Below are 25942 nucleotides of genomic sequence, written 5' to 3' on the forward strand. Positions count from 1 at the left end.
TAGACAGACATGAAGGAGGCGCCGTGTGGTAGCGGGAAGAGGGGTGTTTTGCTTTGGATGAGTTCCAGGTGTGTGTTAAGGTGACCTTAACCCTGTGTGTCTGGAGCTAGTAGGAGGGATCAGGGGTGACTGGAAGATCGATGTTGTGAGCACCCTGTGCAGAGCTCCCAGAAGTAAAACATTGCAGGTCCAAAAAAGGAGCATGAAAAGTCCATGGCAATAAGGGCAAAGTCAGAGCAGGACACACTTCCAGCAGACAGCGTTTAGGGGAATATAGTTGTGGCGACTGCTGCCGACAAACAAAACAAATAAGGCTAGAGAAGTGTTTATTAGATCTGACTTGTGTATTTTGAAACTATATTGCTATTGCTTATGTGTTGATGTTCATTCTTGTCTTTTTGACTTTTATAGCCTTTACTAGCATATGTAGTCCTTTTGAACCAAAGGTTGTTTTTTTAAAGTCTAGAATGAAAATAGTGACCTTATATAGGTAACATAAATGTAATTTTTAATTCATGTTTTCCTAGATAGAACTTTTATTACTTTTTCTATTACTTTAAAAAATTATTATCTATCACTTAAAAATCCTTTTTACATTCTTATCTTATTTTCTTCAAGACAACGTATTTTTGGATATCACTTTGTTTGTTTGTTTTAGGGGGAGGTAATTATGTTTATTTATTTTTGTTATTGGAGGTACTGGGGATTGAACCCAGGACCTCATGCATGCTAAGCACATGCTTTATCACTGAGCTATACCATCCCGCCCTCATTCCCACCAGATATCACTTTTATACTCAGTCTGGAATTCTGTTTATCTGGGACCTTAAGCCATTCACAATAATTTTGATTCTTATATCAGAACTAATTTCTGCTATCTTATTTTATATTTTCCATTTAATTTTTTTCTCTTTTGGCTTTCCTACTTTCCTTTGGATATTTTGACATTTACTGGTTTGGAAATTTTAAAAATTTAGAAAATTTTACTTTGCATCTTTGTGACTTTTCCTAGCTACACATAAATTATTAAAGAAAATAATTATGCTTATTTTTCTATCATTTTTAAAGTTTACAAATCTCTTTTCCCAAAGTTAAGTATCATAGGACTTTTCACTTTCCATTTGTTTTTAATAAAGTTATATGTAAAATATTGGCTATATTCCCTGGGTTGTACAATACATCCTTGAGCCTGTCTTACACCCAGTAGTTTGTACCTCCCACTCCCCCACCCCTATATTGCCCCTTCTCCCCACTGGTAACTACTAATTTGTTCTCTATATCTGTGAGTTGGCTTATTTTTTCTTATATTTAGTATTTCTTATATTTGTTGTATTTTTTTAGATTCCACATATAATTGACATCATACAGTAATTCTGTCTGACTTACTTCACTTAGCATAACGCCCTCCAAGTCCATCCACGTTGCTGCAAATGGCAAAATTTTGTTCTTTTTAACAGCTCTTTTTTTCGGATGTATACTCAGGAGTGGAATTGCTGGGTCATGTGGTAGTTCTATTTTTAATTTTTTGATAAACCTCCATACTGTTTTCCATAGTGGCTGCACCAATTTACATTTCTCTACATCCTTGCCAACATTTGTTATTTGTGGGGTTTTTTTTTTTTTTTTTTTGATGATAGCCATTCTGACAGGCGTGAGGTGATATTTCAATGTGGTTTTGATTTGCATTTCTCTTCATAATTAACAATGTTGAGCATCTTTTCATGTCCCTATTGGCCATCTGCATTTCCCCCATGGGAAAATGTCTATTCAGTTCTTCTGCCCATTTTAAAAAAAGATTGTGTTTTTGATGTTGAATTGTATGAACTATTTACTTATGTTGGATATTAATCCCGATGGTATCTTCTCATAGGACATTCAGAATTCATTGTGAGCAAATATGTAAATAACTACTAACAGAGATACTAAGAACATTTGTAAATGAGACTTTATGTGGCACATGCTTTCATTTATCTTGGCTAACTACCCAGGAGTGGAATGGCTGACCCAGTTTTTTACACTATTTACATTTTTCAGATGCCTTATTATTTTTTCATGAGATCCACTATTTGTTACCTGCCACCTCCCCCCACCCTCACTTTGATGACACTGTCCCACACCTTTGCCTCCCTGTACCTCTGTGTGTGGCACTCCACACCCCTCTTTTCCAATAGCTGTCTCATTGTCACACCGAGGAACGAATCAGGAGAGGGACTCATCAGAAACTGACCAGTTGTCCAAACCTATAATTAACTATTCTCTTCTCCCCAGCCAAGCTGAAGGGCCACCTCGGTATCATCTGCTTAGATACTTCGTTGCACCGTCCTTACATTATCTGTTTGCTCTTTATCTGTGGCTTTGAAAAGTACTGTGAGATGAGAAAGCAGAGACAGAGTATGTAAAACAAAGAAACAAACAAAAACAGCTACTTTGAAAGGTTGGGCTCTGAAAGGAAGAAGGAAGTTGGGCCAGTAGTTGGGTCAAGGAAGAATTTTTTTGGTCTGCTTTTTAAAGCTGAAAATACCAAGGACAAGTTGGTGTGCTAGTAAGGCTGAGTCAGTAGAGAGCCCTCTCCATTACTAGAAGGTCAGTCCTGATCTGAGCTGACATATTAACCAAATGGATGACAGTTGATCACTCCCTCCTCTTTGTAAACATTCCTCTGGTTCCTTCCAGGACACCAGACTCTCTCAGGTTTTCTCCTACCTACCTTGCCATTATTATTTTTTAGTCTCCTTTGCGGGTTTATCCTCCTTCCCCCAAACGATTAATGTGGGAGCGCTCTAGGGCTCAGTCCCCGGACCTCTCATTCCTCTCCATATTTGTTCCTTTGGTGTTCTCGCCCAGCGACATATTTTGAAAACCAGGTATACACTGACAGCTCTCCAATTCTCCAGTCCAGAACTCTCTCCCAGGCTCCACTCTCCCAATTTCAATTTCTACTAAATACATTAAAAATGAAACCTAAAGGGATAGACTGGGATTTCAAAATTGTAGAATAGACTACACTGTATAGCACAGGGAAATATACACAAAATGTTATGATAACTCACAGAGAGAAAAATGTGACAATGAGTGTGTATAAGTCCATGAATAACTGAAAAATTGTGCTGAACACTGGAATTTGACACAACATTGTAAAATGATTATAAATCAATAAAAAATGTTAAAAAATTAAAAAAAAAATGAAACCTAGATTTCTTCCCATGAGAACTATTCCATACCCCGCCTTCTCATCTCCCTTGACAGAATTGCAATCTTTCATTTGCTCACGTCCAGGAACTTGGGTGTCCAGTTGTATTCCTCTCTTTCTCTCGTGTTTCTCTTCTTGTTGCTGTAGATCCTAATATTTGTAGACACTGATTATTTCATTCCTTCTGTACTTCTGAGACACCATCGTGCTTCTCTGGATCGTACAGTGGCCATGTCACTACACCTTTGCGTCACGATGATCCATTCTGAACACAGCAAGCAGAGAGATCCTTTTAAAGTGTAAGCATACACATTACACCAGAATATAAGCCAGAGTCCTTACGAGCTCCTGGAAGGGCCTCCAGAATCCGGCCTCCTGACACTTCCGTGGGCTGCTCCCCGTCTCCCCTCTTCTCTTCCCACTCCAGCCCCGCTCACCTCTCTGCTGTGCCTTGATCACGCCTGTCCTGCATGCTCCTGCCATAGCACGTTTAGATCTTTTTCAACTCAGTTATATTACTTCCTATAGTTTCTAGTTTCCTGTAAAAACGTGCAAGTTTAACTTCTATCTCAAAACATATGGTTAAGTGTGGTTGTTTTTCAGTCGGGCTCTAAGAAAACAAATTTCTCTGTGGTTTCTTTTTTCAGTTATTCATTATTTTTGCTCATTCTCCCTCACGTTGTCTTACCTCTTTGTGTATCTGAATCTGTGTGTTGGGTCTTCTACTTGCAAACCTCATTTATAGAAGTTATTTGAGGCCTCAGAAGATTTGATCTTCCTCTGGATTCTTTGCTTCTGTCAGACACCAGGAGAACTAGCAAAGAAAGATGACTTCATTTAATTTAAGGTCTGGAGATTTTTTTTTTTAAACGATCATTTTCAATGATTTGAGGCCAGGCTGAAGACCATGCAAGGTCCTGTAGATCAGTCTTCCTTCTGGGGCTCAATCTATTCTTGGCAGATCCTGGGCTCTGACTTTTATCTTCCTACATCTCTGAGACTGTCAGAAGTTTGAATCAGCTTCTTAAGCAATTCATCATTAATTGCAAACATCCCAAGGTCAAAAGCACGTCTCCAATGCTTGACTCCTTTCTTTGGATTTTTTATCTTCTCTTGATCTTGCCCCCAAATTATTCACTCTCTAATTGGCTTATCAAAATTTTCAGTGAAATAGTATCTCCACAGTGTTTTCAATAGTTTGAGGAGCTTTTCAGTTGTCTGTTATGGAAGGACTGCGTTGAGTTCTTGAGCTGTCATTCTCAGAGGTGGACATCTAGTGTAAGAACCTGGCCTTATTGCATCCTGTTGGAATGGTCTTCACCCAGGTATCTGCACAGCCATCTCCCTCACTTCCTACAAATCTTTGCTCAAATGTCACCTGCTACAAATTGACCATCCTGTTTGGTCAATTTAGGATCGTGACCTCCTGAACATCTGGGTGATCCAAAAAATAGGATGTTTAACAGAAGCAAAGAAGATTTCCTCTGGAAGCCCATACTACCTGAGGCTTCAAATGATTTCCACTCTTCTTTTTCAGGGCATTATTACCTTCTAACATCTGATGTAATTTACTTGCTATTTTATTGTTTATTTTCTTTCCTACTGGAATGTAAGTTCCCCAAGGGCAGGGCATCTCTGTTTCTTTTATTCACTATTTAAGTCTGAAGAACAGTTCCCGGTACACAGTAGATACACAACAAGTATTTGTTGAATAGATGAATGAACCAAATAGCCATCTTGTCTCAGAAAGCGGGAAAGTGGGCCCCCAAGAGAAAGCCCGAGGCGCTATTAGTGGTAAATACCCACCTGCAATTGGTAATTGTTAATTTACAATGAAATCAGTTAGCTTGGTTGAAAGTCCCCCCGGCCATGTTCTACATCTCAAGTGACTACTTAAAGGAAACAGATGATACAGTCCATCCAGGCTTTTGTTGTTATTGTTGTTGTTAGTTTTTGTGAGTTTGTCACAAGGAGAGAAGGAAGCAAGATAAATTAAGATGTTAAAATGGCTGAGGATCGGAAACATATGTAAGCAAGGAGGCAACAGAGCCAGAATGGCTGGGAGGACTCATTGCTTTCGAAGTCTCCACTAATGAGGCTGAAGAAATGTTGGGATGTTTGAGAAATGAAGACAGTAGAGAGGAGGTGGAGTTCTGACAGGAGGACGTTAGAAATGAAATGCAATTTCAGAGGTTTTCCATTTTATTGGTGAAGGCAACATCCAGGAATGGTCCAGTGGATAACTGAAATAGAGCAGATGGGAGCATCTTTGGAGTTGAGCAGCTCAAAGAGTTGAGAGGGTAGAGACTTCTGTGTGAAATTTCAAACCAGCCAAAAATTACAGAGGGAACCATTATGATCCACGAGTGAACATTATCAACAAAGAAGATGAAATTCACTAGAAAGCTGATACGTAACAGCAAAGAAAGGAATAATAAAGTGACAGTGTTTAATGAATAATTTTCAAAGGAACAGGGGGTTTTGTCTAGAAAAGAGGGAATAATAGAAAGCCTTAATGGGAAAGAAAAGGTCAACCATTAATCCCAGACGTTGAATCTTTTAGTATTTTCTTGGTTGCTTCAGTAGCATAATTGTTTCTATTTTCATACAGATGCCTACAACTCTTCCAAGAGCAGCTGGTCGAGAAACCAAATATGTAAGTTCCTTCACAATTATCCATACTGCTTTTTCAGTGGGGGTGTGTGTGTGCTTTGGTGGCAACTCAATTATACAGTCATTGAAGTTGAATTAGTTGCATTTTTCATAAACGGAAAGGGTAGGATGGTATGATTGGAAAATCAGGTTACGTTAGTTAAGTTTATTGAATAAATTCTTCTTCTTCTTGAGGGAGGTCTCCTTTGATTAGTTTGACTAAATAAAACAGAACTCCAGCACCCCGCTTCCTGTCTTTCTAATTGCCAAGGCTTAGATGACAGTTTCATGTTTGTGGTGGTTTATTGTGCTTATTAAGAAAGAGTCACCTCATACACTTGAAATGTTACGATTGGCCCATTTCCAAGGAGATTGCCGATTTAGTTGATTTTGACTGGTTTGTTGCTTTCTTGCATTTAAATTGTGTCAAATAAATCAATTTCCACCTACAAGCAAGAATGTATTAATAATGGGAGACTCACACACTTGATTCCATTAATTGTGGGGGGCTATCTCCGAATATTCTAGACTCCACCCCTTTCCTACTCGTTATTCACCAATAATCCATCATGCGGCCAACTTCTGCTTCCCACCAAACATATTCTGGTATAAACAAGGTTGTCTCCTAAGCAAGTATTTAGTTTTTAGTTTAAAACAAACAATAAACTCTTCTTTTCAGCTTAAACTTTACGTGTCCTATTATGTAATCTTCATCCTCCTCCTCCAGAATAAATTAGTAAATATACATCTTGTGACATATCTTCTGTGAAATTTAAACATTTCTGCCTTCCTGTGAACCTCCCTAGGGCAAATAATAAATTGGGTGCAATTACTGAACTTCCATCACATTTGGGAAATGATGTTCAGAGGGTATGGAAGGGAGCACTGCTCAGAACATTTTCTAGAAGCTTTCGCTGGTATTTGCTGTTATTCTCAGAAGTCATTTGGAGCAACACTTAGAAGCGTGGAGGCATTTGGTAGGCTGCACCAAGGTTTTAATCACAGTCTTGCTGCTTGCTAACAGTTCCCGGCAAATCACTTAACCTCTCTGTGTCCTAGTTTTTTTCGTCTCTAAAACTGGGAAACTAATATTTGGTTGATGTAAGATTTATCGTGCCTGATGTATGAAAAGCCCTGAATGCAGTCCTGACACACAGAAATGACTCAGGGAGTAATGGTTCTCCCCTTTTTTCCTCTTTTATTTTTCCCTTCATCCACGTGTCCCCCCTTTACTCCTCCTTGTCTCGGGTAGACCAGAAGTGCCGTGATTTAGCGGAATTCCTTGAGTCTTCAGTTGGGTACAAGGAAAGAAAGTCCCCTAAAGATGTTTCTCTGCTTTTGGTGACTAAGACCTTTTATGAAAACCAGACCCAAGAAAAAATAGCTAGAATATTTTGTTCTCTCACCTTCCTTTCTCATCTACTCCTACTTTGCACCCAAGTGCCTCTGATTTAGACTCATTTACAGTAAGACACAGAGAGCTGGTACCTTCTCCCTCTCCTCCTGGGGGTGGTGAATTTGATAGCAATTGAAATAATTCTGGAGGGGGCTAGGCTGCTTCAGTCTCCATAGGGAGAGGTTATTTCAAGTTATTCTTCTGTCAGTTACCAGACTTAATTGGGCTTAATATTTGCCCCAAACTTGGTGAGAGCATTGAGTCTTTCAAAGTTAACACTGAATCATCACGTAAGTTTAATACGGACTAGAACAAATATAAACTGATTCCGATAAGATTCTTGACTTTGACCAAATTTGATTTCTTTTTAAAAAATTTTTTTAAATTGATTCTAAGTGGAGGTACTGGGGATTGAACCCAGGTCCTCATGCACGTTAGGCATGCGTTCTACCACTGAGCTGTACCCTCCCCACCAAATTTGGCTTCTTGAGTGAGAAGCTTTGTGTTTTACTTTCTCTTACCTCGTGACATTTGAATTGCTCTTTGTGACACTCCAAATGTGTCCACGTCTTGGGGAAGACTATAAGGGATAATTTGATGGTGAAATGTGAAAACTCTGGAGTCATTACTGGGAAGTCACACGTGTAAATATTTGACTGCAGTTATGACATTTACTAAGTGATATCTGACACATTTCTTTTGAGGAGAAAAAATTGAAATTTTGGAACAGAAGTCTACCTTAGCTATAAGCCTTGATCTCATGTGAAAAATCTATCTTAAATACAACATGTTTTGATTTTTTTTTTTTAAAAAAAAGAATGGCTCTGTAATATTTTCTTTTAGAGATTCTAATATTCGTTTGGGCCAAGCTACAAGATGCCTCACATTAAATGCGACTTGAAAAGCTTTCACTTAAGTAATGAATTCATCTCTTGCTACGGTTTTCTCCCTTCCTCTCCCATGGAAACCAAAAAGCAAAGCTGAGAACCTACAGACTTTCACATTTCAGTATTCCACCGTCTCTCTTCAAGACTTTGAAGAAAGGAGGCATTTTCCCAACATACACCTGCTGGGACTCCGCCTGTCATTGACTTTGTAGAGATTCTTAGGTTAGACTCAAAAGATGGGATCACGTGGCTTACTGACTTCCACACCACAGGGGATAAAAGGAAGACTTACGTTAGAGCCGAGTTACACTCGAGGACAGCCTTAACGGATTGATACAGTCCACTCAAAATCCCGATTTCTGGGGACTCTTTAAAAGTACAGCGTATAGTCTATGAATTGTGACTAGCAGAGAGTGTAGTTGGTACTTCTAGCTCTCTTATTCAATTTTCCACCTCCTTCCACTGATTTGACTGGTCTGAGCTGTCCGCCGCCTCGCGGGACTCACTGCGGCATGACTGGGGTGCGAGGAGGGGTGAACAGGTGATCAGGGTCTCCATTTCCGAAGCACACCAGGTGGGAGACAGCAAACAGAGTGGTCAAGAGCAAGATGCTTCCTGGCAGACGTTAGAGGAGAGCTAGCCAGAGGGCTGACTGATGTTAAAACACATCTGGACCAATGAACTTAATTACAAAACAGAGACAGACTCACAGACGTGGAAAACAAGCTTATGGTTACTGGGGGTAAAGCGGGCTGAGGAGGGATAAATTTGGAGTTTGGGATTTGCAGATACACACTACTGTATATAAAATAGATAAACAGCAAGGTCCTACTGTACAGCACAGGGAGCTATATTCAATATCTTGTAATAACCTATAATGAAAGAGAATTTACATATATATGTATAACTGATCACTATGGTCTACACCAGAAACTAACACAACGTTGTAAATCAATTCCACTTTAATTAAAAACACACACACACATTTACACAGTTGCTGATTTTCAGTGTATCAGTATGCCCAGTGGATTTCCAGTTTTCCTGGGGTGACTATAATGGTTTAATTAAATCATGAGAAGTTATATAACTAATTCCTCTTTATGAGGCTTTGGGTGAAAGGCTGGTTTTCCTTTATTTAAAAAAAAAAAAGAAAAGAAAACCAATGTAAAACAAGTAGTTCCCCTTTCTTAACGTTGACTGGAAACATTGTTACATTTCACATAGGCTGCCTGTTAGGGTGAGTCAGACAGAGTAAAGTGCCATCAGTTTAGACTGATTAAAAGTTCTTCTCCAACTCATGGTGTACTTGAATTGCAGGTTATCTGAAAGTAATGTGATTGGGGTTCTCCTGAGTGTAACAGAATTTAAACTAGGCTAACGAACGCGTCAAGTCGTCGTGATCTCCGCCAGTCACTTGTGGGACTGGCTATATTAATGCATCTTTAGTATTTCACTTGATTGTTTTCAACCGATGCCAAATGCAACAATGATAATAACTAATGTTTTGAGCTCTTACCTGGGAAATGAGTTTCCACTATCTCATTTAACCTTATACCTACCTGTCCTTTGAGGTGGGTATTATTATTTCAAAATCTCCATTTTACAGAGGAGGAAACCAAGCTTCAGAAGTCATAGAGGAGGCAGAATCCAGCCCAGGTCTTCATGACAAATCTTCTGCCATTTACACTTGTGTGTCCCAACAGAAGCTGTGAATCACTAGTCTTCCTTAACTAGTTTATCTGTTAGTATTTATATTCTGAGTCTAAATTATTTTTTCATGCCCAATAACCTTCAGCCTAAACTTTGAATGAATCCTTTCATATTTGGTGACAACATCTAAAATGATCATGCTTATTATATTTCTAATGTTTTAAATTCTTTGCTTACATGTAAATTAACTCATGATTTATCAGTTAATATATGAATGATTATTTCTCATGGCACTCTTTTTAGAGTTTTTCCCCCGCTCTATGTAAAGGAATGGATTTTCTAATTAAATTTCTCATTCATTCTGTTTTCACCCTTTCAGCTTTGGAGGGGAATATCATTTTCTTCCCCCTTTGCTTGTCTTTGTAAATATTTATTATTTTTCATTAGCTACTACTGGTATAAATTCATTTCACTCACGTAATTCAAAACCACAGTATGTTTTTCTTAATAAAGAGGAACTTCAGAAAATCGGGCAAGTGTTTGGACCTATGACTAATTTATCAAAAAAGCTCTCAGTTGAAATTACATTCTACTGACACCAACTTCTTCAATAAACTCTCTGCATTTTGTGAGTTATTTTTAAGTGCCAGATAAATAACAAAGACAGGCTTATTGAATAATATATAGCATACAGGTAAGATCTCATTTTAATGAGTTTGAGGGACAGAAAAATGTCATCACAATGGAAGCATATTGCTTTCCAAATATCACAGTATATTAAAAAAATGTGTCAAACTTTATTAAGAATCTTCCCCTCTCTATATACAGGTATTCAAATAAAGGTCATCTCCTCCAATTTAGCCAGCTCACACACTCCTCTCAATGCTGTTCTTGGCAATGTTGCTGTGCTGGAGTATTTCAGAGGCGATATTCCCTAATGTAGTCACAGATCCTGGGGTAAGAGGTGACAAATCCAATCCACTTACATCCAGATGTGGATCTGAATTGCTTCTGTAGGACCTGGCCAGAGAGTTGATGAGTTATGGGAAGAGCTGTGAACAATTTAAGCAAGAAATCCCACTCTGCAGATCGTTCTCTTTCCTTCCGTCCTTTCTCCCTCCCTCCCTCCCTCCCTCCGTCCTCCCTTCTTCCCTCCCTCCCTTCCTTTTTTAATTGTTCAGAAATATTTTCAAGGTACACATGTGTGAGAGGGGATGAGGAGGGAATGGAAGACAATGATATGGGCTGTGCTAAATGAGGAAGAAGATTTAATGAGACACCTTTGAGCTTTGTATCCCTCCCATCATCATTTTAGAACTTCATCAAACAGGAAGGCTCCATATTTCAGCCAGACTTGCTCTTGATCTGATCTCTTCTCTCTCATTTGCACATGTACACTGGGGCTGTCACCAGTCACCATGCCCACTTACTTTGCCCACCAGTTATGTTCATAACAACGTGGAGTCATCATCCCCTAGCTTACAGACTCAAACTTTTTAAATCCTTTCAAATCTACTTTTTATATGTAGCTCTTTTGGGAGTCTATTACTAACTTATAAAATGACTTTTCATGAGATATTCATACAGGGTAAGGTCTACAGATGGTTAGAGTACACAGTGTGAAACAAGAAGATATGATGCCTCATAATATAGGTCTCTGGCCTTGGTACCTAACATGCTTACCATTGGATTCAGTCTTTGGAGTAGTACCTTATGTACAAATAACAGGAACACGCCCTAGCTTAAGGGTAAGACAGTGTCTTACCATTTTATAATTTTATATTTCCTCAGTGCCAAGTTTATCACTCAGGGATTCTTAGAGGCTCTGTTAATATTTTAAGTTTTGTCTTTTTGCCTTGGTCTTGTCTGGGAGAATGAAAATAATTCAGTTAACACACTATCACTAATTCCAGTTCTTCGAGCCTTGAGAAAAGGAAACTCTTAGGACAATTACCATCAACAGAGAAAAGGTCAAAGAGAAACATTTTAATAATATTGAATTGGATGCTGTATTCGGGTGGGGGGGACGTGACTGCAGAAGGCAAGCAACCGTTCAGCACTTCTCACCTGCTGCAATTTGATTTTGTCCCAGTCCCCCAAAAGGGTGTCTGCTAGTGTGACGCCAGACGTCCATGAATCAAGAGTGGGGAGAGGCTGCAGACTGCAGGGAAAAGCAACCCCAGACAGTGACTAAGGAGCTTGGTTATGCTTTATGTGCCTCTGGCATGAGGTCTTTGGAAGAGAAAAATGCTTTCTCCAAAGCTGACCTGGCAGGAGGGGTGGACTTTTGTAGCAATTTATTTTCCAGTGGATTTCAAATCCTCTTTTATCCCTTAGTCTTAACTCTTTTAATCTCCATATAACCTACCTCTTTAACAGATTTCCTTATAAACAACAAGGTCCTACTGTTTAGCACAGGGAACTATATTCAATGTCTTGTAATAACCTAAATGATAAAGAATATGTATTTATGTATAACTGAATCACTCTACTGTACACCAGAACCTAATACAACATTGTAAATCAACTAGACTTCATTTAAAAAAAAGAAATAACACTTATATGTAGAATCTAAAAAATACAACAAACTAGTGAATATAACAAAAAAGAAACAGATACACAGATAGTGGTTACCTGTGGGGAGAGGGAAAAAGGGGAGGGGAAATATATGGGTAGGAGTTAAAGAGACATAGACTATTAGGTATAAAATAAGCTACAAGAATATATCATACAACATGGGGAATATAGCCAAGATTTTACAGTAAGTATAAATGGATTCCTTATGATAGTTTGGTATTATTTAGCACATTGTACTAATAAATATTAGTCATATATATGAACTGTGCAAATACTTTATTTTTAATGTGTGACCTCTTTTTCCTATAATTATTGAGATAAAAAGTTAACTGTGTTTTGTTCCAGTCAAGATACATTTGTCAGCATATTTCTTAGAAGTCATTTAACATAGGGAATTCACAGAGAATTCTCTCATTATGGCAACATGAAGAATCAACTAAAGGGAAAAAAAAAAACCTCAGGGTTTTAGAAGAAATAATTATTATTCATATTGCATTATAACGTTAAAAATGAAACCTACTAGAAAAACACTGTAATGGACATTCTGAAAGACAATTTTCTGCAGCACAGAATAGCATAAACCTTGGTGGACACTCAGCTGGTCCACAGCAATCAGAGATGGGGTGCAATTAGCCAGGACAGCCCGCTGCCTTAGAGCAACCAGGAATGGCAGTGAGCAGTGACTGTCCTGGTGAAGAATGGCATGAGTCAAAAATCAGAAACAAGCAATGTTGGACGCCATGTGAGAAGGACTGCAGGTGCCTGCTCGTCATGCTGGGTGATTCGCACTCCTACGTACTCGGCGATACCCCAGGAACCTCTAAGCTTTCAGTTTTCAGTTATCATTCGCCTCTCAGAGAGTAAAAGCAATGCTGACACATCTGTAATAAACTCTGAAAATATTTGCAATTTCAAAAAGAATGGAAATATTTTAGGAACACAACTTTATCATGTTTTAGTCAAGGGTATATATAACTGTGCATCTGTATGTTGACCACTTCCCAACAATGTTGAAGGCTGAGCTGATGTGGAAGCTAAGTCTCCCAGTGAAATGCAGAAACGCTTGATAAAACATAACTGTTAAAAAAAATATATGTGTATATATATATATATATATGTATATATATATATATATACATATAACTCAACCTACAAGAAAAAGGAGCAACTCTGCGCTCCAGAAATGACAAGGGAGCTCCAAGTAGGGGTGTTAAGAAGAAGCTTAAGCTCTAGTAGAACCCAGGTATGTCAGAGCCCAGATGCTCGGAGCCAGGAGCCTGGAGTTTTCCTTCTACTACATAATGAGTCTTGAGACTTATGAATGAATCCTCTGTGTACATCCAGGAGCCTAGAATTCCACAGTGGCCATGAAGCATGGGACGCAAGAAAGATAAATCCTTCTGCCATCTTTACCGTGCACTCTTGGGTGATAACATAGTCCTCCATGAGAAAATGGGTCCTAAACCTGTGAACCTGAAGATGAGGACCTGCCACCCTTTAAGTTCAAGAATATAAAGGTGATGAAATAACATGAAAACAGGTCCAGAATCAGTGGAACTCCTGGGGCCCCCCCAACAAGGGCAAATGTGAAAGGTACTGCAGGCGTGGTTCCCCAGCCCAGGCTTCTCAGATACTTACAGAAAGCATCACTAACATTACCCGGACTGAAGATGAGCCCAAATCAAAACTAAAAAGCCATAAAATGAGCTAAAAAATCATGGAGCAGAGCATACAGGAGAGACAGCAGATACAAGAAACGGGCGATCTGGCAGTGAGAGACTGTAAAAAAAACCTGGAATGAATGTATAAATATAATAAAAATGTTGAAGTAGTTAAAAGGGTTATAGATACTTTAAAAAAGATTTGATAAAGAACCAAGTAGAACTTATAGAAGTTAGAAATAAAGTCATTGAAATATAAAATTCAATGGCCATGTTAAATGTGTTAATATACCATTGAAGAAAAATTAGATAATGGTCAGGTTTGTATGTGGAAACCATCTAGACAGTAGCATAAAGAGTAGCATAAAATAATATGACAGGGCATTTTATAGAAATGGAGGATGGAGTCAGAAGACCCAACATGCATTTCATAGATGCTCCGAAGAAGAGATTGGATAAAATGGGAGAGAGGCAGTATTTGAAGAGATACATGGAGGATTTTCCAGAACTGAAGAAAGACATGCCTGCTCGGAATGAAGGGCTACAGCACCCCCCCCAAGAGGATACGTAAAAAGAAGTCCGCGCTCAGATGCATCGTAGTAAAATTACAGAATGTCAGGAGAAAAATCTTAAACGTCAACCAAATGACATGACCCACCGAGTTATGACATTCAGACCAACAGCAGGAAAAGGAGCCAGAACAATTGGACAATATCCTCAAAATGCTGAGAGATAATAACGATTGCCCTAGAATTCTATGTCCAGGTAAATGCTCATTCAAGATGAGAACAAAATAAACATGTTTTCAGACAAAGTCCAAGACAGGAAGGTCTAAAAAAATCTACCAAAGCATCTAATTCAGCAAGAAGGAAACTAAATATCAAAGAAAGAAGTGAAATGCAGGAACCAAGGATGATGGAACAATATTAGCCTTCTCTTTACTGTAAAACAATTAAAAAACCCAAATAAGTTCCTTTCCCAAATCATAAAAACTTTATTTTTAATATAAAAGTAACTTAAGAAAAAAATCGGTTATATGTTTCATTTTGCTGTAAATAAATATAAATATCTCACAATGCTGGTATATTTAAGTAAAATACGGAGTTTACTGAGAATGAAATATTATGTCACCTTGAAGAATTGTTGCTGTCTTAACACTAGTGCTTGTGTTAAGATCTTAGGGAAAAGCAACATATAAAACCTCATATTTACTATTACGTGAACTGAGTAAAAATTCATAAAAGGAATATTATAAGGCAATGTACAAAAAATGTAAAAAAATCATTTTTGGTGGCATAGGGATGTTTTTCTTTTTACTTAGTACCTGTCAAAATTATACAATGGGAACATATTATTTTCATAATAAAACTTCAGAATCCTTAAAAACATAGACATATTATTTTACTAAATTATGCATTTCACTAAATAAACACTCTGTTTATAATTTTGCAGGCAAACCTCTCCTCACCATCTTCTACAGTATCTGAGAGTCAGCTGGTACGTATCCTTTTACTAAATCAGAGACTTGATGCTTTGGAAAATGCTGACCCTTCGAAAGACAGCTTTATCTGAACAAAAATGAACTGAGGATAAATTTGCTACCTACGTGTTTATTTGCTTACTTGTCTAACAGAAGTTTACTGATGCTTTACTAAAGCTCCATGGTGGGGGTTTTGCGGGTTATAAACATACGTGAAGTCACAGATAGACTTCAGTTGCCAGTAACTTGCATCCTTGTAGTGGTGTTAGAGTAGAGTGGGCAGGGTCAGAAGCAAGATGATGATGGAATTTAGGGAAGACTAGGGTTCAAGGGCAAGGTCACATTGGAAATGTAGGGTAGGTTCTGGACTTGAGGAAACGGGAAACAGACAAGATATTTCAGACAGGAAGATTAGCGTGTGAATGGTCTCAGCCCGTGATGAGCAGCAGAAATATAGGGTGAACCGCAACGATCAGCCACATATGTAATTTAAAATTTTCTAGTAGCCACATTAAAAAAGTAAAAAGAATAGGTCCCATTAATTTCAATAATATATTTTATTTAATGATATATATATATATATTTATATATATAGTCATTTTGACATATAATCAGTATAAAATTGAGATTATTTTACATTCCTTTTTTGGGGCAAAGTCTTTGAAATCTGCTGTGTATTTTGAATTTACAGCATATCTCAATTCAGAGTAGCTCCATTTCAAGGGCCCGGCAAGGGGGCTAGTGGCCACTGCGTCGGACGACCCAGATCTAGGCTCTTGACTCCGTTATTTACAGATAAAATTTGATTAAATAGGAGGGTTACTTTTCTTAGAGTGTTTCATATTTCTTCTTACAGTGGTTAGCGCATTGAAACCATGATGTAAGTTGCCTAGCTATTCCTGAAGATTTTCTTTATATCTTCTAATTTCTATTGTTTCTAATTGTAAATTCCTGAGCAACAGACATTTTGAGTAAAATGAATGGAAACACCTAGTAAAGCAGTGTGAGACATTAAAAAGACAAAATCAGTTAAATACTGATTTTTTCCCCCCTTCTTAAGCGAGTAGTTCGGTGTCCTACATTCATGGCCAGCAAGTCTTCCTGTCATTATAATGTCAAAATGACAACAGTGTATTTGTTTGTAATACTGGAAAATCATAAAAAAAAAAAAGGTAGTTTGACTCTTCCAACAGCCTGAGTTTTGCAAACTGCTTGTGTATGTCAGCGTTTATTCATATAGTGTGTATATGGGGCGTTTGCGTGTGTGTGTGTGCGTGTGTCTGAGTGATTCTAGCGTCAGTGGGTTTGGAAGAGTGGCAGGCAGAGTAGGAGAGTTGAAAGAAGGCTGGAATCGGGGCCAGAAGACCCACCTTTTACTTCCTGCTCTGACACTAACTCCCGGGCTGAACAGTGGAGAAGTCGTGAATCTGGGAGCCTGGGCCTCAATCTCCTAAATGAACACTCGGTTACGCCCTGTCCAGGCCGCTCTAGTGCAGTGAGTCCGTGATTACTAACACTGGGGAGCGAGGCATTGCCATGGAAACAGGCACTGCAGCAACATAATGAGGTTGAACAGTTTCCCACTTTCGATATGGACCTATTATCACGGCTGTTTTAATATTTCAGGATAAATGTGCTCGTTTCTTGAGAGGAATGTGTAAAAATCAAGAAATATTTTATATACCCAACATCGTATACAAAAAACAGATTTAGGTGTTAAATGTGAGTGTGTGTATATATATATCTATGTCTATATCTGTGTTACCAGACTGACATATATAGATGTCAGTTCTTGGCTGATCATTTTAACAACCTATTTCAAAGAAGCAAATATAGTGATTTCATAAAATAGGACATAGAATAAATGACTCATTGTAAATGTAATAAGTAACCCTTTCCTTGCCTAATCAGTTCCCCAAATGTGGTGCTTGTGTTCTCCATGGGGAAAAATACAAAGCGTTGCTTTGACAGACTTTGATGATCATTTTGTTTTGCATTTACTTTGGACCTTTTCTCTAAAGAGTTCAAGGAATTTCTTAACCAAGTTTTAAATTAAATTTTAATCCCCAAATGCTCTTGAGATATAGGTAAGTTTGGGAAGGGATTATTATCAAGCAAGCTATCACACACACAAAGAACAGCTCTTGGATTGATGTAATTAGTCACTTCCATCACTGGTTCCTGCTTCATGACATTAACCCTGTATTTACACACCCTGAATACAGACCAGAGTAGAAATAATTGCATGCAAGCCATGTTACGTGACATTTGCTTTTTAAAGGATTTATAATGTTTTCACTCTGAAGAATAGCAATTTATGAATGAAATCGTATACATATTTTTATTTTTAAGAATGGATTTCCAATATTGCCTTCATGAACTCTCTTCAGAATTAATTCTGAGTAATTTGAGTAAATAAGAATGCCTTTGAAGAATAAACATATATTGTATATGCACACTATACATATGGGTGCCATGTGACAGTTAATTCTGATTATAGATATATACTGGTTTTTGTTTATATGTGTACGTGTGTGTAGCAATAAAAACAAATTATTGGAAGTGAATAATAAATTATCATTAAATTATGAAAGTAAATATTGTATGTTTTACATAAAATAAGCAGTTAAAATTATTTGACTTCAATTTTAAGGGAGAAATTAATAAATTGAGGTGAAAATAAATGAGGAATTGGTGTAATAGCACAAGTTTAGTACAGGAGCCAGTCTGCTTTTGAGCTTTGGCTTTTGAAGACTATATAACTTTTTTCGTATTTTTTTCTTTTTAACTGGGCTCACCTAACTTTCTTGTTTGCCAACTGTGCCAATTCAACGCTGGAAGGAAGAAAAGAAATGTGCCCTTGCCCTATACTCTTAAACTATCTCCACTGTTTACTCTGGAACCCAAATGAGGTAGTCTTGGGTTCAGAGAGAGTAGTTTGGGGGTCTTTATGAAAATTAGCTCACCGATATGTGCCTCAGTTTCTCTTCTTTCAATAAATAGGAGCGCAGTCTGTCAAAACAGGAAAGGAGCTGAGAGGGGAGGGTGCTGAAAATACCCTCCATCTAGAAAATGGAGTCGAGAGCAACCACTCCGCCAACCTGCCGGGGTTACCGGAGGGCTCCCAGTGTAGCCCTGTGCACACGGGGTGTTATTGGTGCGCAAAAAGTCTCCTGTATATTACCTCTGGCATTTAATAAGAGCAGCCATTTTTACAGATAAACAGAGGCCCACAGAGTTTTCAGTAGATTATCCAAGATTCCAGAGTTCGTGGTCATCTTTGTTCTGCATGACTGTCAAAACGGAATCATTACTGATTTTAGATAATTCAAGGAGAATAAAACAGGCTGCTGAAGGAGGTGGGGCAGTGGGCCTCTGCAGAAGGGTGACTGCCTCTGGGCACCCCCCGCCCGGGGCCCAGTGCCGCGGAGACGTGATCCGGGACCGACGACGAGGGGCTGAGTCCGCTCAGTCAGCGTGCGGAGGCGTCACACCTGAGGGTGGCGCTTCCCAGGCATCAGCAAGGGACACGGAAGGAAAGAAAGATCTAGGCTCTAAGCTGCGCCTTCACAAAGCCTTCCTAATTCCTCAGCTCGGTCCTCACAATATTCACGGAGGCTGGTGGGATCTCTTTTCTCTGGGTGAGAAAAGGAGCTGGGCTCTGCCAGTGGGGTAAGCGCTGGTCTTCCTTGGCGGTAGGTAGAGGAACCCAGTTTAGGGGACATTTGGCTTTGGCTTTTGAAATTTCATGCCATTACAAAATGGTCCTTGTTGCTCAAGATGGAATACTGAAGCCAGAGAGCACAAAACAATAGATTAAAAAAAAAAAAACACACACACACACACACACCACATGGCTCTATACAGCTAAAAGCAAAAATGCAGCTTACTGGGACATTATAAAGAATGCTTCACCCTCCAGATAACTTGTTCCCGGTTCTGAAAGCCAGCTGGTGTGTCCTGTGTTGGTGCCCGCCTCATCTTTCCAAGGGCTCTTGAGGGCTCTGTTGTTCAGAAAATGCAGCCTGAAAGCTTTCATGGAGAACTGTCTTCTTTAGCTTTGAGGCACTTTGACCTTGACCAATTCCCCTTGACAGGGCGCGCTTAAGCACAGAGCATTTATCATGGGCGCCTGTTCAGGTCTGAGTCATGCGGTTGTCTTTTCTTTAACCGCTGAAATATTTCAATCTGGCCGGTCTGTGTTGTGTGCAGTCCCCACAAATGCTTCTTGAACTGTGGGATATGGTTTATAATTACTGAAATCCTGTGTATGTTTATTTTAATAGTAATTATAAATTTTTTTTTTTTTGGAAACAGCCCATCAGGTTGGTTCTTTCCTGGGTAGTCTAGATCCTTTAGTATCAACACTCAATATTATAATTGCAAAAACAGGAAAAAGGAAAGTTTTTTTTTATTTTCCTTTCAAAATCTTTTTACGCTGTTTCTTCTTCACAAAGTTCCGTCATGCATATTATGTTGTTAGATGCGCACCATCACTTTGTGAGTTAGTACAGCAGGAATTGTTATTTCCATTATTCTGATGAAAAAAATTCCCTGAAGTCCAGATATCTGCAATGCCTTGTCAACAGTCCCACAGCTGAGGGGCGGTATAAAAATCTGTCACCCCACCCCCCACCCCACCTCATCCCCAGTCTTGGAAGCTTTCCTCTGTACTGTAGTGTTTTGAAATTTGAGATATTTCTTTGAGGGGGGAAGAAAAAGCTTTTAAGTCTTTGCTTCAAGCATATAACATTGTTTGTTTAAAAAAAAAAGAATGAGAGTCAATAAACATTTATTAATTGAATGCATGACTCAGCTAAATAATTTAGAAGATACTGTTTTTGCCAACAATCTTGCCTGGGAGGATGTTTTTGAGTTTCTGTGAGCTTGTTGCTACAGAAACTCTTAAAAAAAAAAAAAAGCAAAAAACAAACAAAAAAACACTGAAAAATGAAGAGTAAAAGCAAATGGGGGACAAAATACCCAACTGTGGCACTATCACAAACTCTTTGGATCCATCAAATTAGTAAAAATCCTAGCCAGGCTCACAGAATTTTCTATATGCTGTGCTTTACTACTTTATTGCTGTTTGTTTATACATCTCAACTTTTCAAAAAGATAGAAGTAAACCCTTGAAAACTGGGACCCTATCATTTATTTCTTTTGTTCTCTTATCCCACGAGCCCAGAGTTTAACTACTATAATCAAAGGCAATTAAAAATACCAATCCACCAGTTGAAGTTAATTTAAGAAAGATGCTGTTCCAAGAATCCATATAACGGATTCTCTAGGTCAGTGCTGGTGGTTAATTTTCAACTTTGGTCTCTAGCCAGAGGCAGTACCAACTTGTTGTCATGCAATTAAAAGTTCCAAAGGACAGAAATGATGTCTTTTTTTTTTTTTTTTTTTACAGTGCCTGAGTAGCAATATTCAAAGATATGTGTATACTTGATGACTTACACACACAAATGAATAGCAGACTGGGACCAGTGCCCCACAGGCCATTAAAACCTGCCCTCCGGCCCCGGGACTCCACAAACTGTATCTCTTGGATTTTTTCTCCCTTAAGACTAACAACAGAGTTAGCTATGACCCCCTGGTTTCACCCCACTCCAGAGAAGCTGACATCATTGTCTTCTGTCTTAATCACCATAAGCAAACAGGGGGGAAAAGAAACATTTAAAAAAAAAAATAGGGTTAAAATTTTGTAGAGTCCTTAAAGGTGTGGTCGCCTGGCTTGACTTCCTGTCTCATCGGAGATGACAGCTTCAGCCTTGTACTCTTAGCTCTGAGGGTGGGGCTCACCAAACCACGTTCCTCCTTCTGGTCCTCTGTTGCCGGAAAGCAGTGTAGACCTTCTGTCTTGCAGAGTTCCCTCTTCCCGGGTTACACTGCATTCAAAAAGTCAGTCCAGGAAAAATCAGTGGAGACCCTAATGGTCCATCAACACCTTTTAAGGCTTCCATATTGGGTTATAGCCAGTAAACCGAGCTTCTGCCTATGAATAGTTTATTCATTCTTCAAATGTCTATTTAATATCTGCTAGGTTCCTGGCCCAGTTCTAGGTGTTGGAGGTCTAACAGTGAACAAAGCGATGATCGCTGGTTTCCCAGAGCTTACATTCTAGTGGAGGAAGCAAGAAAATAAACAGGACAGATTGTGTTAATTACTTTGGGGAAAAAAAAAAAAAATAGGGCAAGCCAGGGAAGGTGGGGTTAGTATTTTATGCGGGCCATTAGGGAAGACCTGTCTGATAATAAGGTGGCATTTGAGCAGAGACTTGAACACTTGAACGAGAGAATCCTGGAAAGGGAGAAAAGAGTTCCAGACAAAGAGAAGAAGATAAAGTACAAGCTCGCAGAGCACTGGGGGACACAGTGCGTGCGCCGGCGTGGAGGGTCGGGGAGCAAGGGGGCCGCGGCAGGAGACAAGACTGGAAAGGGAGAGGCTGCTTGGGGACTGAAAGATTAGGTCCCACAGCACCTTGGAGGCATCACCTTGCAGACGTTGTAAGGGTTTCGGCTTTTACTCTAAGTTAGAAGGTGAGGCAATGGAGAGCTTTGAAAGGAGTCTAGTGACATGGCTTGACTTACACTGTGACGGTTCTGTGCTTAACTCAGCTGGCTTGTTGGCCCTCGGAGAACGAGGGTTATGGCTTATTCATCCCTGTAGACACTTCCTGACATAGACGAGGTCTCAAGGGGCAAAATGGCTCCAGAGAGCGTCTTGGTGGGTCGTCTGACAGAGCTGTGCTTAGGAGCCTCAAGACAATGGTTGTCTTGTCTCTCAGGCACTTCAAAAATGTCGCACACCCAGTGTAAACCAGTTCTCAGTCGGTTCATCGTAATCAGCTGAAATTGACTACTGGGACAATCTTCTTGTTCTTTCTGTGCCCTTTGTGCTGGCTCTGGAAGCCATTGCCTGTTTTTATTTCCCCACTTTGGTTGGAAAGAAAATTACGGAGTTGCTTTTCCTGGCATCATAAGAATGACATTTGTGTGTAGTTATCAGCCCTGAGTCTGGCTGGGTCTGTCAAGTCTTAAGCAGATAAAAATGAAGGAAGGGCTTCTTTGGGCTCTTGTAGTTATGAGATTGCTGGCAATGACAATCTTACAGGAGCTCACCTTGATAGATGCTTCTTTGTTTTTGTTTGGACACAGACTTAACAGATTAGATCTGCCAGAATCAGCGAACTAGTCTGCTTGATGTTTGAAGATACCAGGTGACTATGCGCAAGGATGCAACGTAGATTAGAAAGTCATAAAGGACAGTCTGTTCTAAGCCTTGTGCAACAACCAACTGGAAGACTGTCTTTTCTGGACTTACCCTGAGGGATGATGGGCCTAAGAGAGAGGATCTGAGTGGAAAGGCTGCAGGCTGGGATCACCCAAAACATCCTCCTGCTCCAGTGCAGGGACCAGGGCATCATGTTTCTCTGGAGTGGGATTCTCATAGCAGATCAAGTGCTTCTGGTCAGGTGTCTTCCCTCTGCTTTCGTGCTTCTGCTGCTTCCGCCAAGCTCAGCTCCTAAAATACCATGTGGACTCCAGAGCACTGGTGTTGTGCTGATTTCAGGACTCACACTAAAAGCAGGAGAGGAGGCGGCGCAGGAGTGGAAGCAGCAGGGAGGAGAAATGAAACAGGGAGTCACGCGGAAAAGAGAGACAGGCAATCTGGACCACTTAGGATCATGACCTGGATATCAGGCATCTCCTTTATTGACAGAAGGCTTGCCGGGAAGGACTGCATTTTCAAGGACATGTTAGATTCTGGTGACACTTATCTTGGGATTTCCCCAGCCTCCAAGTCACCAACTGCGTGCGTCATGTTTCTTTGCATTCTGCAGTAATGAAGGCATTAATGTTTTTGAAGAAATAGAGGGCTGTAGAAATCAGTAGCTGCGTGGGCTTTGTTCTTGTGTTGAATTCACTGGAGGATACTGCTCTCATTTGTATACTCAACAGTGTGACTTCACCCGTAATTGGATGTTACTTGTTCATTTTTTTTCCCCCCTGGAGAGAAATCAGAGCTTCTTAAATCAGAGATGTTTCTCAGCCTGGGGAAGATGGAGACTTTTCACAATCTGTGTTTCCCCAGTTGGCATAGATGTGAAAGCCAGTGGGGAAAGTACCAGTTGAAAAAAGTATTCAGAGCGGCATTTATTCAAGACTGGAAACAGATCAGGTGGCTTATGGAGCAGAGAGATAGATGTCTTCCCTTAAGACTTAACTCGCGAGCTTCAGCACTGACTGAGCAGAGCTAATGTACTCTTTTCTGAAAGGAAATGGGGCCGAGAAGAATGACAACAGCAAAATGCTCGAACAGAAAAAAACATCACAACTTTTTATCGAATTCTCATTTGCGATGTGTGGTGTAAACTTATCAATCATTGTGTGACATTTTACAGTGTAGCAAGATTTTGGTGTTTGTGAAACATCATTTTGAAATTGCCCCAAACTAGATTTCTCTCTCTCCCTTTCTCTCTCTCTCTCTCGTCAAACTGACGTTGGGTACAAGTTTATGAATCTTGAATGACAAGTCTATTCGCTCAAACTCTTTTGATTGCAAGTTACAGAAGTAAACTTGAGTTTTCTTAAAAAAAAAAAAAAAGGTGGGGTGGAATTTTGTCAAAAAGAAAAGTCATGTCTTGGGGAGCTTCAGACAAGAAATCCAGCTGGGTCCCTGGAATGTTCTGGAATTCAATTCTGGAAGGCTCTCAAGTGACTGTTTCCTTTCTCGGCTGCCTCTCCATTCATTTTGCTCTGTGTTTCTTGATCTCATCAGATCTGCCTTTATGGCAGATGAAGGCTTTCCCATAGCTCCCAAACTGCCGTAATTTCAATCTCCCAGTGTGACTGCATAGCAGTTCAAAGCCTGGTTTCACGTCCTTGGAAGGGAACATCTGTTTGCTTCTCAGACCCCATCCTCTTGGGTCAGAAAGCCATCCCCGGTTTCACCATCTGCAGCATGAATATAGATTCTGGGGGCTCAGCTCTGTGGGTTTGGGGGTGGGGGCGGGGAAGTTTCGAGAAGAAGAAAGTTGTGATGGGCTTGGTGGGTTATGCCAAATTCATCTATCCTACTGTGCGCCAAGTGAGGTGCTGCCTGGCCTCAAGGAGGCTCTGAATAAGTATTTGTCAAATGAAATATTTATTGACTGGATAAAAGAACATCTTTGGTTAGATAAAGAAGGCCATTTTTGCATTTTTAATTTTCATAATAGAACTCTATGTTGATTTCATCGTCACAGGTAACTTAAAACTTAAGTTACATTTGTTAAAATCATTGGATTTCTAGCTGTTTCTTTGTATCTGTAAAATCATTTTAAAATTTAAAAAAGATAAATTGCTGTGAGAACATATGAATGACTTAATATACATATTAATTCATTTTAATAATACATTTTTTTTAATTTATTTGCTATTCATGAAGACTAAGCCTGGAGTAATTCGCCCTGTCCCTGTGAAATCCAAAATCCTGCTGACACAAGAGGAGGAGGTCTATGAACCCAACCCTTTCAGTAAATACCTGGAAGACAACAGCGACTTCTTTTCTGAGCAGGTGAGTGTGCACATGAGAAAATCTTTGGTATTTGGATAAATAACTCTATGAAATAGAGAGATGCTTCTTTGAATAGACTACGTGCAAGAAAATATTTATGTGATGGGACTATCCTTAGTAATAAACAAGATCTATGTTTTTGCATAATAAAAAATTCATAAGTATTTCCAGAATGATATTTTGAAGTATTTAAATGCCTTTTTTCTAAAAGTTTTCTACTCAGTGCTGGGATCGTTTGGGCGACAAAGGCACTGCCGTCTAAAGACATCATGGAGTCACTGGTTGGAAGGGCCATATAGGTGCTGGTTTCTTACTTCTAAAATCCCCAGGGGGGAGGGTATGGCTCAAGTGTGGAGTATGTGCTCAGGATGCATGAGGTCTTGGGTTCAATCCCCAGGACCTCTGTTAAAAAAAAATTAAGTAAATGAACCTAATTACCTGCCCCCCCTCAAACAAACAAACAAGCAAGCAACAACAAAAAAATTAAATCCTGCTTCCTTTTGAAGTGAAGCAATGCTTTATGTTAGTACATTTGACCAAAGATCTCTTGTTTGGATTCATATCAGCTTAGTAGAGATGATGTGATCCCCCAGAGTGAATGGTACCTGTTAGGGAATAGGCTTACGTTATTTTAAGGCTTTGTTGGTCTTTGGTTTATGTGCAAAAATGGTACACTGTCTTCCCCTTATGTAGCTGCTATGTTGAAAAAGGTATAATAGAAAGTTATTGATGGTGCTTTGTAAGTTACTGGGAAAAAATATAACAATATACACTTAGGCAACATAAAAGTTCAAAATTAGTTCAAAGAGAAGCCTTACATCTTTGCTTGTCTTATTAAAATGCAACAAACAGGTATGGGTTCTGTATTTTATGTCTCAAGCATCATTA

General features: G+C 39.3%; 1 protein-coding gene across 18 annotated transcripts in view; it reads left to right on the forward strand.

Annotated features, from left to right (window-relative positions):
* The window catches only part of MLIP (muscular LMNA interacting protein), a 206378-nt gene that overhangs the window by 135662 nt on the left and 44774 nt on the right, over positions 1-25942 (forward strand). For all 18 annotated transcript variants that reach the window (XM_074348941.1, XM_074348925.1, XM_074348927.1 and 15 more), the window contains 3 exons: positions 5802-5846; positions 15466-15510; positions 24926-25054. In XM_074348941.1, the coding sequence (XP_074205042.1) occupies positions 5802-5846; positions 15466-15510; positions 24926-25054 (219 nt within the window). The remainder of the gene's footprint in view (positions 1-5801; positions 5847-15465; positions 15511-24925; positions 25055-25942) is intronic.

Source organism: Camelus bactrianus, chromosome 20, assembly GCF_048773025.1.
Source record: "Camelus bactrianus isolate YW-2024 breed Bactrian camel chromosome 20, ASM4877302v1, whole genome shotgun sequence".
NCBI lineage: Eukaryota > Metazoa > Chordata > Mammalia > Artiodactyla > Camelidae > Camelus > Camelus bactrianus.